The sequence below is a fragment of the Protopterus annectens genome, chromosome 10.part0 (genome assembly GCF_019279795.1).
Source record: "Protopterus annectens isolate FY-2018-M chromosome 10.part0, PAN1.0, whole genome shotgun sequence".
Classification (NCBI taxonomy): domain Eukaryota; kingdom Metazoa; phylum Chordata; order Ceratodontiformes; family Protopteridae; genus Protopterus; species Protopterus annectens.
The window spans coordinates 1518089508-1518104381 of NC_056744.1; the positions used below are offsets into that span (position 1 = coordinate 1518089508).

At 38.6% G+C, this 14874-nt stretch overlaps 1 protein-coding gene across 1 annotated transcript in view; it reads right to left on the minus strand.

The window, feature by feature from the left end:
* LOC122813702 (zinc-binding protein A33-like) overlaps window positions 1-14874 on the minus strand; it is a 623295-nt gene that overhangs the window by 172021 nt on the left and 436400 nt on the right. The window contains exons 4-5 of the mRNA XM_044086157.1: window positions 14152-14174; window positions 13932-14059 (exon numbers count right to left, since the gene is read on the minus strand). Of these exons, the coding sequence (XP_043942092.1) occupies window positions 13932-14059; window positions 14152-14174 (151 nt within the window). The remainder of the gene's footprint in view (window positions 1-13931; window positions 14060-14151; window positions 14175-14874) is intronic.

Sequence of the window (14874 nt, forward strand, 5' to 3'; positions counted from 1 at the left end):
CCCTGTATACAGATTCCCCTTTTTCTTAAGAAGTAGGTGCCTCTCTGGCTACCTCACTCAAGCCTTGTAATGTAGGGTCTAAGAACCGAGCCTGTCTCGACTCTCTGTAACTCTTCTCTGCTCCCCTTCCACAGGAAGTCTAGTAGCCTCTGACAGCAGTGCCTCACTGTCAGCCTTGGTACTACTACTCACCTCTGCAGTTAAAGTCACTCTGTCCAAGGGGACATCAGTACCTACCAGCAGCTGTGGCTCACCATCAGTCTCACTGCTACAGGGTGAGCCATCCCTGATGTAGCCACCACACAAGTCCTGGCTTGAAGTCTGTGTTCTGTCTGGGTACCCCCAAGTTAGCAGACCCATATGCATGTCTCCAAGCCTAACTGCATGTTTATGCAAGCACACAAGGTACAGCATTATCAAAATCATTCCTGATATCCTCAAACACACCCACTTGCTTGCTTCCTTTTCACCTTTCCATTCAAGGTGAACCCTACCTAAAGGTATTTGAAATGGGCCCCCCCTAAAGCTCTGACTAGAGTAGAGTGCCCAAGCAAGTAGCCCTCCTTTTTAACCATTGCAGGCTGCACAATGGTTAGATCAGAGGCTGTGTCTCTTTTAGCAGGTGACTGTTTCCCATCTACTAAGACAGGATATAACCTCTTGTGGTAGTTTGGTACCCTTGTTGTCTTCAGACAATTTGCTGCTGGCATTCTGTCATTCCCACTTACTGTCTCTCCCACCTTTTGCTTCCCACCTTGCCTCAGTGTACATCTATATGCCACATCACCCCACTGGCTGCATTTAAAACATTTAACCTTTGATCCTGGCCATGTACCTGAACTAGTGGCTTCCCTTGTTGCTGGTAGACTCTGTTGGGGCAGTTTAGGCTTCCCACCATGGGTTCCTTTAGACCCATGTGCAGCACTTGGTATCCTTTTCCTGTGCAGTGATGCCCTGCTTGCTAAGTATAAGCCAGTCTTTTTCCCCAACTCATCTGCAGCATTACATTCTGTATCTGCTAACCAGAATCTCATGTCCTTAGGCAAAGTGCTAAGGGCTTGTTCCCCCACCAAAAGGTCTGCCAGACCTTCAAAAGTGGTGACCTGACACCCACTTACCATCTATTCACACATAGTTTCATCTGCCTTGTGTCTCTGCTCACGAAACATTTTCCTATAAGCATTAGTTGTTAACATAAAATACTCTAGTAAACAATTTTAACAGTATAATAATTGAAGCAATCAGTATCATACAACTTAAAACAGTAGTTAAAGCTTTACCATGGAGTACGGGGGTCAGCAACTATACCCAGATTCCTTGGTCAACATAATACAGTTTAGATACCTTTTCTAACATATAAATAAAACGGATAAAAGGGTTTGATTTTTCCTGTCCCCATTACCACCATGACCCTGGCAAAGAGTCAGCATCTCCTTTTCATGTTGCTTCTTCCTCTCGTTTTCTTCAGCTTCCAGACATCTCCTTCTCCCTGCTGCTTCTAATTCTATTTGTTTCTGCTGCCACAGTCTGTCTGCTGATTCTAGTTCCAGCTGTTTGCCCTCCAATTCAAGTCTTTTTAACTCCAGGCAGGTTTTTCAGTCCACTGTGGAAAGGTTGAATTGTCCTTTTTATGACTAGTATATCCCAAGGCCAGTCTGGTTGCCTTCCTGGTTGCTGGCCTGTGATGCAGCTGTGACTAAGGCTGAAATCAGCTCTGCTTTAGTCAAGTTGGCATGCCCCAGTCCTTTGGCTTGGCACATCTCAGCCAACTGGCTCCTTGTCAGCTTCCCATAATCCTCTGCTGACATCCTTGCCTGCTCTCCCTAACTAACTAAGTTAACAAAAAAATAAATAAAACTATTATGATATGGAACTTTGAATGTTCACTGTGTGGCTGCTTAGGTATACAAACACTTACTTTAGTGACCACTATTTACAGACTATAGGAGTTCAATATTCATACCACTGAATTCCAATATATGATGTGGTCATCCCATCACTGCCATCCAATAAATGTAATGTTCCACTATTGGACAGGTAATCAAGGAACCTCAATCCTCACCACTGGTAACAGTGGGGGATGTACACTGGAAGGAGGCAAAGTACACACACAGTATTTCCAGATGCAGCTCTCTGCATCAAGTGCAATTTCCCTTAACAACACACAGAGACCACAGTCAGTCTGGGGTTGGTTTCTCCCTCTTTCTCCAGATCCCCAATAAGCCTCCCCACTGGCACAGCTATAAAGTTGAGTCCTTAGCTAGGGTTCCAAGCCTCATCCTCCAGCACTCTCTCTCTGTCCAACCAGTGCTTTGGGTCCCTGCCCAAGTAGCTGACACACAAACTCTTGGAGATTTGTTTTACACCCACACACACACACACACACACACACACACACACACACACACACACACACACACACACACACACACACAAACACACACACAAACACACGCACACTCTCTCACACACACTCTCACACACACACACACACAAACTCTCTCACACACACACACACACACACACACACACACACACTCTTTCACACACACACTCTCTCACACACACACTCTATCTTTCACACACACACACACACACACACACACACACACACACACACACACACACACACACACACACACACACACACACCATACATCTCAAATGTACAGATTTTCACAGAATGTCCAGATTGTTTGCCTCATATGTTTGGTGTGTTCCTCCTAAAATCTGTACCTTCCTGGCAAATAGTTGAGTATTGATGTCATTAAATAATGACAAACATTTGAGTTTAAGACTCCACATCCTTCAGAAAATTCATGCTAATGTAAAACTTATTATTCTATCAACTTTCTAAGTTTGTAAGAGCAAAATTTAAAATCTGTCCCTATTTGTCCCCCCATCATTTTAGGCTTTGTACAGCTTTTCTGCTCTAAGAGGTTGAGAAGTATCACACACACATGCGCACAGACACACACACACACACACACACACACACACACACACACACACACACACACACACACACACACACACACCTGGGAAAGGCTGACACAAGTTTTCTAGCTATACCTCTTTCTGCCAAGACTATAAGGTAGTTATCACTGTCACAATAACCTTGTACCAGCTACTTTAAGGCCCTATACAAAGGAACTATTTAAAACAACATTGCAGGACAGCCTCAAATAAATAAAGAAAAATATCTCAGATAAGCTTTGCTATATTCCTGTCTATATCTAAGACAATTATACTTTTCCCTAGAAACTTAATTCTTCAGAGCAAGGCAGATGAGGTGAGTGGATCTTGACATTGTCAGGTCAAGACAGACTTCAGAATGCTGGGTTTCAGAGACTTCTTAAATTAATATCTCAAATATTACTAGTGGGATAGCTTGCAGAATGACATAATTTCTTATCATGTGACTCTATCCCATGTCAAACCCCACTGCTGGAATATGGTAGTGTTTAGCATTTACCTGTGAAAATACATAGACAAGAGCTTTTCCTCAGATCTTCAATAGATGCCAGAAGTAAAAAAACAATAAAGCACTCTAAGACAATACAGAAATTTCGCTAGTTTTAGACATCATGTCTCCTTGCTGCCATAAAGTAATTTAATTTCAGCTATTATTCTGAACTTTACTAGACTGAGGTTAACCTCCTGTATCCCAGTTTCCACTGTTAAATATATATATATACATTTACATAATTTCAATAGTGCATGTACATTTCTGTTCTTTTTTAGTAGGGCACACTGTGGATCCATTTTAAACAAGCATTTTGCAAACACGTTTCAACACACATCTGTTCAAACAAGTTTGATATACACATAACATACAGTTCTAATACAGTTGTAACACCAGCATCTTACATAAATCATTTTGATATTCACCAATGACATACAATTATTTACAAAATTCCAGACAGGTGTGCTGGCAGTATCTCCTTTCGTGACATGGGTATCTCTCTCTCTCTCTCTCTCTCTCTCTCTCTCTCTATATATATATATATATATATATGTATATATATATACACACACACACACACACACACACACACACATATATATATATATATATATATATATATATATATATAGATAGATATATTTCTTTTGTCATTATGTGTTGTCTTACTTTAAATGTGTATCTATCACTGTGACTGCCTTATGGGCAAGGTAGTTGCTGAAAAGGGTCTTGCATTGGCCCTCTTACCTGGTTAACAAATAATACAATAAATAAAGACACAGTTACTATGTTCTGATATATACCCAGTCCCATATTAGGACACCAGGCTTACGATTACTACCCTAATGAGGAAAAATCAGAATGTCAATCAGTAATGTGCAATTCTGAGGTTTGTGCATGAAATAGCAAGATTACGTTATCTTGAGGATTTCTCTGTTCTTTAAGATAGTGAACTCTTGGAATTGGTGCATACAAAAAGCAGGGGATGTGAAGTGCACCACCCCCACAAGGGAGGTGGTAGGGCACTTTCCCCATCCAAAACAAAAAGGTTTCTGAGAGTTTTGTAATCTCAACTCTATATCACAGTCAAGGGAGTCAGATGGACTGTGATGGATGTTATGTCAGTCCATTACAGCTCTGTCAGACCTGCATTTGGGAGACCTTATAATAAGGCAACAACCCCCCCCCCTTTTTTTTCTGCTTGGAAGAAGAAGAATCCTTAAATTTTGAGGAACTCATTCAGAGTTACTGGAATTCAACATAGATTTGCACAAAAAAGTATGTAAAATTTAGAAAGTATATAAGAAAACAGCATGGATTTGGTCCAAAAAGTTGCCAGCTAACTGAAAAATTTGTTCGCTGGTTTATTATAATTCCATACAAATAAAGTTAGCACTTTCTTCTCTACAATAAACTCTTAACAGTGTCATCGACACGTCTTCAGACTTAAAATTATGCCATTGCAATGGAATTATATTAAATGAGTGAATAAAATTATTCATGTGGCTCCTGCTTCCTTGGCCTGAATCCAAGCTTTTTTTTTTTTTTTTTTTTTTTTTATATATAATTTGCTGTGTTTTGTGTGCCTTGGAGTATAAGAGGTTATCGGCTTAGGTTTTTCATGTTAAACACTGCTCCAGTAGACAGCAAACAACTTATAACAAAGTAGCAATGTATAACACTTTGCTGATCCCTGTACCTGCAATGACATTTATGTCACATTAGGTTAAACAAATAATTTTGAAATGTTGCGAGCAAGTATCTCATTTACTGTGGTTTTATTGGAGTCTATTTTTAGGGGAGTGATTTGATGGCAAATTCATCAGATGGAGGGATCTTTCTCTCATCTGAATTTATACCTTTGTCTGTACACTTTTGTAATTTGATGGGTTTGTCTCAACTTACCAGCCTTTCTGGATGATTAAAGACTTGGATGTGTTGGAAGGAGCTCTAAGAACTGAAGTAAACATAAGACTGCAAAAGTAAGGGAAAATTATAGAATGACAATTACTTCCTGCTAAGCCTATTAAGCACTTGATAAACAATGAATATTTGATATGAGATACCATTATAACAATTAAAAATGTATATTGTTACAAGAGTACTATAGGGAGTTTAAGACTATGCTGCTCCGCAGGAAATATATAATGCAATAAGTGATACTATAAGGAGACGTGTGGGGGGATTCTCATTGTCTGCTTTCCATGTGGCCATTGTTCTAAATGAAATAGAGTTAATAAAACCAAGCAATTTTCCTGCAAAAATTATTCTGTGGTGTATGATATAAATTTTTTTGCTAATTGCAGTTTGGACTGAGTCATTTATTTGGCCACATGTTTTTGTGGGTCATTCTATGTAGGACAAACCTCATGGCCACTGAGACTCAGGATTTCTGAACACATCAGCAACATTAAAAAGTGTAAAGTCCAAAATGCACTATACAAACACCATATTACACACCCTACTGCAAAGTTTTCTTTTACTGTAATTGATATCATAAAGGGCAAAAAATTGAATAAAATGGGTTTGCACTCTTTATTAAACCCTAAGGAGAAAAATGGATTATTAAGTTAGGTGGTTTATTTCCACCAGGGCTTAATGAACAATTCTAGGTTAACCAATCATGTTTCTTTTGGTACTTTTTATATGACAGCATTTGAGTTGATTGTATTACACTGAGGAAGGCTGTGTGTGGACTGCCAGCCGAAACCGGTCTGTTCTTCTTGTTGTCTAAAGAATAAAATTATTTCACCAGGACACAGTTTGCTGGCTCTATTTCTTTTTTGATGCTTATTTCTAACTCTTGGAGCCATGCAATTGCACTCATGCAGGAAGTACTTTCATTCTGTTGCACCTTATAAACAAGGACATTGGCAACCACCAAATGCTTCACCCCACACAGTTTGGTTTTGTCAAAGGGATATCATGCCTGTTAAACCTGATCGACTTCTTTGAAACAGTCAGCAAAGCCATGGACGAGGGTAAGATGGTGCACACCACCTACTTTGACCTAGCCATAGCCTTTGACACTATTCCCCACTGAGGCATAATAACTAAACTCTCCCAGTTAGGCATCAACCTGTATGTTGCCAGATGGATAGCTAACTGGTTCACTGATAGAACCCACTCAGTCAAAGTAGAGGAAGCCACCTCTTTTAGTAGATCTGTAATGAGCAGTGTACCCATAGGATAAATCTTGGGGCCTGTACTGTTACAGATATATTTCTCTGAGGTACATGCCAAAACCAATGGTCTGTAGCTGACCAAGTTTGCAGATGACTGTAAGCTGGGCACTGTCTTAAATTCCCCTAGTGATGTGAACATCCTTCAAGAGGGTCTTACCCAAACTAATGACTGGTGCCAGAAGCATGGCCTCAAACTGAATGCTAAGAAATGCATCATTATCCCCTTTGGGGAAAATGACTTCCCCACTATTTATGGTTTCTTGTGAGACATTCCATGGGGTTTGTTTTACTGATTTGCCTTACTTTCTCCATACCCAATATCTGGTCTATGGGCAATAAACATGTAAGAAGATGTTAATGATAATTGCATAGTGCTAGCTCTCTGTATTCTTAGTACAAGTCAGAAATTAGATGGTAACCATACCTCTTAACTTCTCAGTGTAAAAAAATCTGGACAAAGCCTAAAATAAAAGGGGTCAAAGGCCCAGAAACAGTGACACATTTTAAATATTACTCTTATAAATTTAGAAAGTTGCTAGAATAACAATATATGTGTTAGAAGGCATTTGCTGAATGATATGAAGTCTGAAACTCAAATATATGTCATTATTTAATGACTCCAGTCCTCCATGATTTGCCAGAAAATCAGAAATTTTATGAGGAACAGACCAAAAATAGAAGGCAAACATCTGGACAGTCTGCCAAAAGTCTGGAAAGTTGAGCAGTATGATGGTGACACTGACATCTCTCTAAAATTATATTACATAGCATGCTCATAGGTTTACACTAGGCTGTTGACCCAGTGGACCATTTGTAGTCTAAATAGTAATTTCCTCCCATATTTATGTGAGAGTTTTTTTGTCTCCAATCACCTTTAGCACTGTCATTTTGGAATACTTTATTCCAGTTCATTTTTTTTTATTTTAAACAATACACAACTATATATTCTAATGTTGCTTAATTATGTATTATAAACCGGTATATTAGGTTATTGATTTCATAACATTGCATAATCATAAAACAAATCTTATTACATTTTACTTTTTACTGCTGAATATCTAGACTGAGAACATTTGAGTTGCTTTTGATGTACTCAGTAACAGAATACAGTTATTATGATTCATAACAATGAAAAATACTGACCGAAATAGAAATCAAATAGCTCATGTGAGGTCACATTCTGTACAGGGGCCAGTTATAGCAATGTTGCTGAAGGAATGCCAGCATTATATGGTGATCATGCAATGCACTGTGCCCCTTCAAGGGGAAGCTACCAATCAAATGCATTTATCTTATATGGGCTGCACTCAGCAATGGTGCCTTTATCTGGACTAGAAGAATGCCTACAAAGTTCAAAAAAGAATCTGAATGATGAAGAAATAGGTATTTTTGCCAATTTGTTAGGACACTTTTTGTAGTACTCTGACATTTAATTTTCAGATTCTGCTTCTTGGTATCCATTGATCTGTTCTTCATTACTGTGTTCATATTCATTATATTGTTTTATTAAGTTTGTTAGAAACCTAATGAAGATTATTTATTCATCCGACCTAGAATTTTAATGTTCACTGGGATTTTAACATGAGATTGATCTTTTGTAAGAAACTGATCTCTTAACTCATTTTCAGCCTCAAGCCATGTACATTATGTGTCTTATTGCTGTAGGTGCCTTGTGAATAAAATGGGGCATAAGACAAGTATTGTACTATAGGTGTTTGCAGATGCACTTTCTCTCTTCATTGTAGTGGCCATATGCTTGTTAGGATGACTTATCACAACTCTGTCATGAAGCTATCCATGGACAGGGGTCTTTCATGTCTACATGGGGCTCAAAGTTTGTACAACAACTCAAGCCACAAGGCAGGACCTATAATCTGGTAACTTCATATAAGGCACTATTAATTAACATGAAGTGTATCCACAGATAGTCAGGCATAGTATAGGAGTTGAGCTTATATTTATAATAAAGGCTTGTTTTGATGGCAGCATTGGCCCCTATTTGTTTGCTGTCATCTGTTCAGTGTCTGTATTTTTGAGAGCTTTAGGAATTGAATTACTGGGGAGAGGGTGGTTATCCGCTTTGGATCCATTTCAGACATCTTTCAGATTGAGAACAGTTCAACCAACTCCAATTAGTTTGTACTTGCAGCAGGAAAAAAAAACTAAAGGTTCCTTCCTAAAAATATTTTATCAATTAATTTGAATGCTTTTCAGCAACAGTTTATATACTTAGAACTGAATCATCTACACGTTGAGTGACTCAGATTTGGTCAGCACTGAGTCTGTTTAAAACTATTAATGTTTATCTTAATTCAGATTGTTACTGCTGCTATACTTCAGAAAGATCATGCTTTAGACTTCATCTTCCATTTGTGTGTGGCCCTGTCAGAACCGGTCGCAGGGACAGTTTTTTTTTTCTTTTAGTTATCTACTTTGTCTTACTAGTCTTCACCCAGTTATCCTTTTCATTCCTTTCTTGGGGAGAGCCAGTCATTCTCCATCCTGGGTGATAACCCTATGGCCCATTTTTAGCTCATTCTTTCTCTTGACTGGAGGGCCTATTCAGCCCACTTGCTTCCCTGGAGATGGAAGAGCCAGATGGTAGTCAATGTACTAGACTTCCATTCTTGTGCAACTTTCCATTTCCTCTTGGAGTTTTAAACATTACTGTAGCTATGTAGAGGTCTACTAATTCTGCCAGCCATAGGGAGCATACATGCCTCTGCCACATGTTAATTCCTGAGCCCTAGATAGTGCATGCCCTATAGGCTGATGCTGCATGGGTTCTACACCCAATGCTCCCTCTAGATGTCACCCAAGAGGTGAGCCAGAGCCATCAACTTCCCTCAATGATGTGTGAGCTGAGAATAGCCACTACCTTCCATCTTCTCTACCCTTCTCTTGCCATGAGGCAGTTTTTTTCTAATTCTGTCACCTGATCTGCTTTGTCCAATATAGAAAGTTGCAAAATATATCTGCAAGTGAGCTGATTTCCATGCTGAGATTATACCATCTGGAGTGCAGAGCTGAGGACAATCAACATTTGGTCCTGGCTTATAATCAGTATACTGCAGATGTTCCTGATCAGTTCATCCAAGTCATATGTTTGTATGTTAACCAGGGCTCAGGAACACTGCTATGGTCATGAACTTCATAGCCAATGGAAACTATGATGGAGGCTGCAGTCCCAATGTGTATGATCAGGACAAAACTGGAGAAGATTGAAATTATTTATACTTTTCCTACAAAATGGAAATCACCCAGAAGAAGGCAGTGTTCTTGACCAAGTAGATTTCAATGGCTTTGATTCATCCAATAATGCTTTACTGGATCACAGAGTGGCTGTACTCTCCATCGTATCTTGGGAACCAGAAAGCTGCTTCTGCCTCATTGAGTCTGCTGCTCATTTCTTTACTGATGAGGTTGAGTAAAACAAGCTTAGACTCTCCAGTAGGTCTCTAATTGGCATAGTAGTGATCTTATATAAATTCCACAGAAATTGTATAGGTCAGAGTGTCATACTGACTTGTACATGACTTTTACTGGACTAGACCTTGGTTCAGCCAAATGAACATGATGAAAATTGGAGGACTTTAATTCAGGAATTCTCCAAACAGTGTGTTTTTGTCTATGAACTTATATATTTCTAAAATAATCAGAAACTATTATTATTACATCAAAAAGCCATCTCTGGATCTGTACAGTTTGGAAAAATTCCTCTATATCTGTAAGCACCTCTTTGTTAACAGGGTTAGAGGGAAAGCTGTTTATGCACTGTTCAGATCACTTTTGACTTATGTCCTTGTGTTTCTAATTTCAGGAGTTGGCTCAGCACTGTAACTGACATTACTGGAGTAGTAAATAAGCTTCTAGTGGTCAAGGAGCAATAATTATATTCTACTGTGGTCTTCCTTGCTCTCTTGAAGGCAGCTCATCCCATGAACCATGTGGTATTGATATAGCAGCTGCATTCCTACTGGGATCTCCCTATCATAGACCTCAACTGTTCTGCCTATTATCTCACAGGACACCCCCATATGGTTATCTTGGGAATTAATACCTCTTTGATGTACCCTCAGTGATAAATGGTACCAAAGGCCCTGAGTTGGCACTACTGTTGTTCATGATGTATATATTACTGCTTGGAGACATCGTCTAAATGTGGGGTCTGGTAGCACTGCTGTGATAATGAGTACCCAGAACTACCCCTCCTTCCCTTAGGAATAGATAGCAACTTTTTATACCTCTGTAAATAGTTTAGATGCCATCCTTAAGTAGATGAAAGTCAGGCATCTGAAACTCATTCCCACTAATGATACAGGCTATGACCATTTATGTGACTGTATGGCCCTCCTCAGATCCTTATCTTCTCCAATAATTATTAACTAAGGAAAAAGCAGTAGTTTGCATCAAATATTCATCATATAGGTGTAATCCTGGATAATATACTGTTATTAAAGGAACAAGGGAAAGCAGATTTTAAATTAACATGTTTTCTTTTCTAGAACATTGTTTGGGTCAAGCATATTAATTTGCTATGGGAAATCAAAATGGTCATTCTTGATTTGGTCTTTCATATTTGGTTTACTGTAATGCCTTTTACCTCTGGCTCTTGCATGCTAACCTGGACTACTAGACTTTCATGTTTTACCCTCTTCATGCCCACATTAGACCTGTGATGTGGAGTCTGCAATGGCTGATACTGGCATGGAGATTGACCTATAATGTACCAAGCTCTGAATGATCTGGATTCCTGCCAGTCCAAAAGGACTGTTGTCACTTGACTACCTTTCCAGCCACTTCCCTCAGGTAATGACGGACTGGTAGCCATTCCTAGAATGTGATTAGAGATGTCTGACTGACGTTCTTTTTCCTAACAAACCCAACTCCTGTGGAACGTACCACCTTGCCATCTTCAGAAGTACAAACATGTGACCAGGTTTAAGAATAAGATCCATGTTTCCATAAAGGCTTGTTTTGTCGTATTTCAGCTTGTTGAATATTAATATGTGTTATTTTGTATTTGTATCTGGTCATAGTACTTAATTATTATTTACTTTACATTTAATTTCTGTTTGTATTTATCTTTGTTCAGTGTTTAGGATTAAACACTCAAAATGTGACTTGATATTGAAATCTGATATTTCATGTGGGCTCACACATGGCATTAAGCTCTTTTACAAAGAAATGAATGAAGAAATGTAGGTATTTCATGCAGGATCACATATGCCACTGATACTTTTATGAGAAAATTATTGCAATAATAGAAACATTTCATTTGGAATCACACACTGTACTAGTATTTATGAAGTTGTTAAATACATTGTATTAGTGTTTGAGAAGAACTTAATAAAGATGTTCAGGCATTTAACAAGTGACCACATAACATAGTTAACCTACTAATTGATGAATTATAAATGGCTTCAAACTGTTGATCCAGACTTACTGACTTTCTGCTTCCCCATCATTATTTTTCATAGAGAAACACTGAGAGTACAGCTTGGCTGTTATAGCACAGGGCATGGTAGCCCCCTCCCATTTGTGTAACCAGAAAGATGGCATATATATGTAAAGAAGATGGATGAGCAAAGCCCCCAATGTGAGGGCTATAAGCGATCTTTTTGCAATATAAGCAAATCTCTCTTTTTTTGCATCAGTCTAAAATTTCATAAATTACTAGCTGTCATGCTAGACTATGTAATGGAGCCATTTAAACCTTCATGAATTTTTAACCTTATCTTTATGTAATTATAGGCTCATAAATCCATAGGTGATTACTAGGCTAATGACCCCAAGGGGGTATTTTAAGCCTAGCCATGCTTCTGAAATGTATATGACAAGTTTTGATAACATAGGTTTATTCTGTGGGTTGTATCGAGACTTGGGCATGGGTGGTAAAGTACTAACAGGCTACTTCTGTCTAATAGAGACACAGATGTCATACCAATTTTCATTTCCCAGTCCACTGGTCTAAGTTACACTTGAATTGTGTTTGGATCACATGGATGAGAAGCCTGTTTCAGAGAAGGGGTAGTTTCTGAGATACATACCTGTCCCTCCTACATGCCTTATGTATGTTGCGGATCAGGTTTAGGTGCCTAGATTGGATAATTCTGAAGTTATGTGTTTTATGGCTGCACAACAGATCCATCAGAGTGGGATCAAAGGATTCTTTGTATGCAGACATTAATTGTTGCTCAGCAGTCTGGAGAATATTGTACAAAGATAAGGCTTTGAGCGTGCAATAGGGGTTGCTGATTTTGCCCTGTATTCTTTTGTTGAGGAACCTCTGTAGATGCTCCAGTTACTGCACATGCTTGTTCAGGTAAATATTGAAGGGGGTATTGCACTGAATGGTTTGTTTGATGAGGGCCAAGTACAGCAGAACAATGACACCCTTGGACTTAGATGGCACCATTGCTTATTACTTACACAACATAAAATTATTTCCTTACTACCATACACAAATGATGGCCAGATTCCAGGTTACTGTCTACATGTGACCCAAATCCCTGACCATTGGGTCAACTTATAGGAGAGTATTATCAATGGGGTAGTTTCCAGTGGAGTTGTCTCCTCAAAGGATACTGTATTATTCCATTCTTGGCACTGGGTTTTAGACTGTGCTCTGGCACCAGTTATTGGTCTGTGTCATGCCTTCTTGAAGCATATTTGGACTTTGGACGATTGTATGAGAGCACCTAGTTTGCAATCATTTGTAAACTTGGTCAGCCAGATGCTCTTAATGTTGTCCTTGACTTCAGGGAAGCAAATGACAAAAACAGTGGTACTAACACCAATCATTGAGGAACAATGCTAGTGATTGGCCTTCTGATGAGGTAGATTTCCCTTTCTTAACTTCTTGGAGGATATCTTTCAGCCTGTTGCTATCCAGTGAATGACAGAGGGGTTTCTACCTAACTTTCTGAGTTTGTCTACAATGCCCAAGAGGGTCACTGTGTTGAATGCTTTGGACAGGTCAAGGTAGGCAGTGTGTACCATTTTGCCATCATCCATTGCTTTGGTGACCTGTTCAAAGCAATCCACCAGATTGAGTAGGCATGACCTGTCCTTGATGAAACCTAACTTTGTCTAAGAATTGTGCTGGAATTGGTACTTACTTCTTAATCTGGTAACATAACCTTTCCATTTCTTTATAAATCATGAGGCATAGACCTAGATCCATGGCTGGCCCTCCTTATAGCTCTGAATTTAGGTCATAGTTTACAAACTGATCTTTAGTATAAGCAGCCCTCAAGATATAGAGACATGTCTCTTACCAGGGTTGAGGGTAGATAGCATTTCCTTCCAAACTTTGTATTGTAGAGGACATTTGTACACCCAGAGAGTCAGATCATCAGAAACTAGTGCTACAGCATCAGTTTTCACTTCCTGACTATCTTTGTTCCTGGAAACAAAGAATTAAAATAATATGAGTTTTTGGACTTGCAGTGCACAGAAAATGAAAAAGAATAAAAATAAATCACTGTGCCTACATACCTTTCTGTTTCATTCGTGAGACTCTGTGTAGAAGAAAATAACATGATTTTAATTTGTTATGTACCTTTTTGGTGATTTGATTGTACATGCATCAGTTATTCAGAAAAAAAGGTTGGCTTAAATTGCTGTATGAATATGATTGTACAAAATGATAACAACTGACCAAACCAAACTTTTTCAGATTAGAAATATGAGAAGTACATGTCCATAGGCATCCACATATCCTGAACCTAAAGCAACAGTAAATATCAAAAGCAAAACTCATGGTGCCTCAAATCTGTAACTGCATTTAGCTGTGATAAAATACCAAAATCCATCATTAACTGAATCTGTATTTTCTGATATTTCAGTCTCTGCATGCTGTCATTTGCTGCAGGTGAACATACTGAAAAAGCCAGAGATGGTATGCAGGTTAATATCTTCAGTAATTGTCTGAAAAAATCAAGATGAAAGATGGGATGGATGATCTAAATCACAACAATTTAAATTTAATGCAAAGTAATGACTACATTATTCTGAGAAATGGAAATTTTGCAATGGAGTTCACATCACTAGGGACAATAGTAGTAAATAAAGAGGAAATGGACCTGGGAATACTGGTGTTAGATTATCTAAAGATAAAGATGGAGTGAGAGAAAGCAGCAAGTAAAGCTAGGAGATTGTAAGGTTTATATCAAAATACATTGCAGCTAAAAATGAAAAGCTATTGTCTGTCTATAAGCT